The sequence below is a fragment of the Pituophis catenifer genome, unplaced genomic scaffold (assembly GCF_029215685.1).
Source record: "Pituophis catenifer annectens isolate HBS135680 unplaced genomic scaffold, rPitCat1.0.hap2 SCAF_4, whole genome shotgun sequence".
Taxonomy (NCBI): Eukaryota; Metazoa; Chordata; class Lepidosauria; order Squamata; family Colubridae; genus Pituophis; species Pituophis catenifer.
In genome coordinates, this window is record NW_027256884.1 from 127,544,558 (window position 1) to 127,549,082 (window position 4,525).

Here is a 4,525-nt window from a genome sequence, read left to right on the forward strand (position 1 = left end):
CTGTAAATCAGGTAGTCCTCCAGTTATGACCACAGCGGAGAGTAGAATTTCTGTTGCTGAGCCCAAGCGGACGTTAAGTGAATCACTCCAATTTGGAGTTGGAGTGTATGTATTTTAACGTTTTAACGTTTTAATGTCTTCATGTCTTCTTTTAACTTTTGTATGGGATATTGTTGCATTGTTTTATTCTCTGTTGTAAGCCGCCCAGAGTCCCTTGGGAGTGGGGCGGCATAGAAATACAACTAACTAACTAACTAACTAACTAACTAATTAACTAACTAAATAAATAAATAAATAAATAAATAAAATAAACAAACAAACAAACAAACAAACAAACAAATAAATAAATAAATAAATAAATAAATAAATAAATTTTACAATGGTTGTTAAGTGAATCATTGCCATTAAGTGACACACACACACAGTCGTGAAGCGTATCCAGCTTCTTTCATTGACGTTGAATATTTTGAATATTTTGCTGAGGGGATCGTCCGTTCTTCCAACGGTTTCCTAAAAATCTCTTCGATCTGCCCTTTCGCTCCTCAAACTTACCGGCCAAGTCCAAAGCTATAGGTTGTCTTTGGCTTATTCGTTTAGTGACCGTTCAAAGTTACGACGGCACTGAAAAAAAAAGGGACTTACAACCATTTTTCACACTTAATGACCGTTGCGGCATCCCCATGGGGATGTGATCAAAATTCAGACGCTTAAACAGCAATGAAGATGATTATATTGGGAGCAATAGCTAAAATATTATTTAAATGCTTATAATAATTGTAATGATTTCTATTTTCAAAATACATTCATCTAAGCCAAGAAAAAGAAAAATGAAATGATATTTGGTTAGGATTTAAAGATTTAAGTAACGGGTTTTTGGGATAACGGCATTGTTAAATAGATAGAATTTAGGGAAATAATTGAGTTAAAGATTAAGTTGTGTTATTTGAAAATTAAGATTTGTTAGTAATTGTACCAATTTATGACCGGATCAATGCTTCGTTTTGAAAAGATGTATTTTATGTTTATGTTTAAAAAAAAAAAAAAATTAAAAATTCAGACGCTTGGCCACTGATTCACATTTATGACGGTTGCACTGTCCTGGGTCAGGTTATCCCCCTTTTGTGACCTTCTGACAAGCAGAGTCAATGGGGAAGCCGGATTCACTTAACAACCCTGTTACTAACTTAAGACAGGTAGTCCTCAACTTATGACCACAATTGAGCCCAACATTTCTGTTGTTAAGCGAGAAATTTGTTAGGTGAGTTTTGTCCCATTTTATGACTTGCCACGTTTGTTAAATGAATCACTGCAGTTGTTGAATTACCAACAATAACATGGTCATTAAGTGAAAAGGGATCAATATGAGCCAGTTGCCAAGTGTCTGAATTTTGGTCATGTGACCATGGGGATGCTACAATGGTCGTAAGTGTGAAAAATGGTCATAAGCCACTTTTTTCAGTGCTGCTGCAACTTTGGACAGTCACTAAATGAACTGTCGTAAATCGAGGACTACCTGTATCTGCACAGATCACACTACTGTACAGGTAGACCTTGACTTACGACTACAATTGAGCCCCAAATTTCTGTTGTTAAGTGAGACATTTGTTAAGGGAGTTTTGCCCCATTTTATGACTTTTCTTGCCACCGTTGTTGAGTGAATCCGGCTTCCTCATTGGCTTCGCTCGTCGGAAAATCGCAAGAGGGGATCACATGAGCCCAGGAACACAGCAATGGACATAAACACGAGTCATTTGCCAAGCGTCTGAATCTTGATCGCACAATCATGGGGAGGCCAAGGTCGTTAACTGTGAACGACGGTTATAAGTCACGTTTTTCAGTGCCGCTGCAACTTTGGACGGTTGTAAACCGAGGACTGCCTGCACTAACTTGTGGCTTGTCTCTTGCGGCATTTGGACAATCCTTCTGCAAACAGTTGGTCCTCAGCCAACAGCAAGATGAACAGCGGTTTCACAAAATGGCATAAATGATGAAATGTTCTTCCTGGCATTTCTGTACAGCTTTGTCTTGCTTATTTGGCAAACCCAAAGCTATTGGGAGATAATGCGTGGCGTGCCAGCCTTGATGTCCCAATGCAGCTCTCTCGCCCCCTTGTTCCCGCGCCAACTGTCTATAAACTTGACAAGGCCAAGGAATAACACTGTACAAGGAAGAGTTTGGAAATGACCCCCCAGACTAAAAATAAAAACCAAGTTCATGATCACAACAAGCCAATCTTCCCCCAAATCTGGACATTTCCTGGACTTTTGAGTGGCCAATGGTATGAAACCACCCCAATCATGTTTGGGGTCCTGCCAGGATTTGGGCATCTATAAATGGAGAACACCTTCCTGATCAAGAGCTGAAGATCTTCCACTTCCAGATCAAGAGCTGAAGATCTTCCACTTCCCGATCAAGAGCTGAAGATCTTCCACTTCCCGATCAAGAGCTGAAGTTCTTCCACTTCCCGATCAAGAGCTGAAGATCTTCCACTTCCAGATCAAGAGCTGAAGTTCTTCCACTTCCCGATCAAGAGCTGAAGATCTTCCACTTCCCGATCAAGAGCTGAAGATCTTCCACTTCCCGATCAAGAGCTGAAGTTCTTCCACTTCCAGATCAAAAGCTGAAGATCTTCCCCTTCCCGATCAAGAGCTGAAGATCTTCCACTTCCAGATCAAGAGCTGAAGATCTTCCACTTCCAGATCAAGAGCTGAAGATCTTCCACTTCCAGATCAAAAGCTGAAGATCTCCACAGCCCACCCAGCTTGAAGGAGAAGATCTTCACAGTCTACCCAGCTTCTTCTCTTGAAAATCCAGCCATGGAGAACCAGTATGGAGACCGCATTCCTCTCCAGAGATACTTCTCAGCGGTCCGTCACATGGAGCAAACGGTCATGTTTCCCAGCCTTCTCCAGGGGGTCTCCTTGGAAGACCAGGAGGACCCAGCCGAAATCAACTCCGAGCAGAAATGTTCCAGGGACAGAGACCTATACGACGACTTCACGCTTCTAAAATCCATCAAGTCAACGGTTGAGAGCGGTCTACCTCCTCTTCACGACAAGAGTCTGAGCTCCAGCAGGGAAGAAGAAGAAGAAGCTAAGGAGAAGACCGACCTTGAAGGACTCTTTCGGTATCACATTTCCGGCTTATATCATGTCCTCGCCCAACTGACCAGCCGAGCCAACGCTGTGACTTCTAGGTACAATGAAATTCTGGGACAGATCAGTCAGAATGGAATCGCTTTTCGTTGGTAGGAGGGCATGGAAGAAAGGGTGAGTTCTCTTCGTACGTTTAAATATCTACTCCGCATCTTTAGATCTTCTAAAAGTTTCTCCATTGAAACTATGGTGTGCTGAAAACTCTATACTCTGTTAATGTTGTAATTCTTGCTAATAAGATCAAAATGGTTTCCTTCCTTCCTTCTTCTCGCCAACGTTTGTTCATCCATCCATCTATTCACTTTCCATCCTTCCCTTCCTGCCTGCCTCTTTCCTTCCTTCCTTTCCTGCCTGCCTTCCTTTCTTTCCTGCCTCTTTCCTTCCTTCCTTCCTTCCTTCCTTTCCTGCTTTCCTTTCTTTCCTGCCTTTCTTTCCTTCCTTTCTTCCCTGCCTGCTTTTCCTTCCTGCCTGTCTTCCTTTTCTGCCTTCCTTGCTTCCTTCCCTGCCTGCCTCTTTCCTGCCTTTCTTTCCTTCCTTCCTTCCTTTCTTTCCTGCCTTCCTTTCCTGCATTTTTCTTTCCTTTTCCTTCCTTCCTGCCTTTCTTCCTCTTTCCTGCCTTTCCTTCCTTCTTTCCCTGCCTGCTTTTCCTTCCTGCCTGTCTTCCTTCCTTTCCTGCCTCCTTCCTTGCTTCCTTCCCTGCCTGCCTTCCTTTCTTTCCTGCCTTTCTTTCCTTCCTTCCTTCCCTGCCTGCTTTTCCTTCCTGCCTGTCTTCCTTCCTTTTCTGCCTTCCTTGCTTCCTTCCCTGCCTGCCTTTCTTTCCTTTCTTTCCTTCCTTCCTTTCTTTCCTGCATTTTTCTTTCCTTCTTTCCTTCCTTCCTGCCTTTCTTCCTTTCCTGCCTTTCCTTCCTTCCTTCCCTGCCTGCTTTTCCTTCCTGCCTGCTTTTCCTTCCTGCCTGTCTTCCTTCCTTTCCTGCCTCCTTCCTTGCTTCCTTCCCTGCCTGCCTTTCTTTCCTTCCTTCCTTTCCTGCATTTTTCTTTCCTTCCTTGCCTGCTTTTCCTTCCTTCCTGCTTTTCTTCCTCTTTCCTGCCTTTCCTTTCTTCCTTCCTTTCCTGCCTGCCTTCCTTCCTTTCTTTCTTGCCTTTCCTTCCTTCCTTCCTTCATGCTTTTCCTTCCTTCCTTTCCTTCCTTTCCTTCCTTTCCTTCCTTTCCTTCCTTCCTTCCTTCCTTCCTTGTTTTTACAAACACATCAATGCGTGAACAATGCGTGTGGCATCTGGGTATCATGCATTCTAATACAAATAAAACTAGTAAAATTAATCATAGTTATTACATTCAATCAACTTATGTAATTTCTAATAATACCTATCTA

At 42.7% G+C, this 4,525-nt stretch overlaps 1 protein-coding gene across 1 annotated transcript; it reads left to right on the forward strand.

The window, feature by feature from the left end:
- The first annotated feature begins 2,816 nt into the window (after positions 1-2,816).
- On the forward strand, positions 2,817-3,251 carry THRSP (thyroid hormone responsive). Its single transcript, XM_070944064.1, has one exon. The coding sequence runs from the start codon at positions 2,817-2,819 to the stop codon at positions 3,249-3,251; it is 435 nt and encodes a 144-aa protein (XP_070800165.1).
- Positions 3,252-4,525: the final 1,274 nt, after the last annotated feature.

Coding starts and splice junctions, on each gene's coding strand:
- THRSP (XM_070944064.1), top strand. CDS start 2,817: ATGGAGAACCAGTATGGAGACCGCATTCCTCTCCAGAGATACTTCTCA.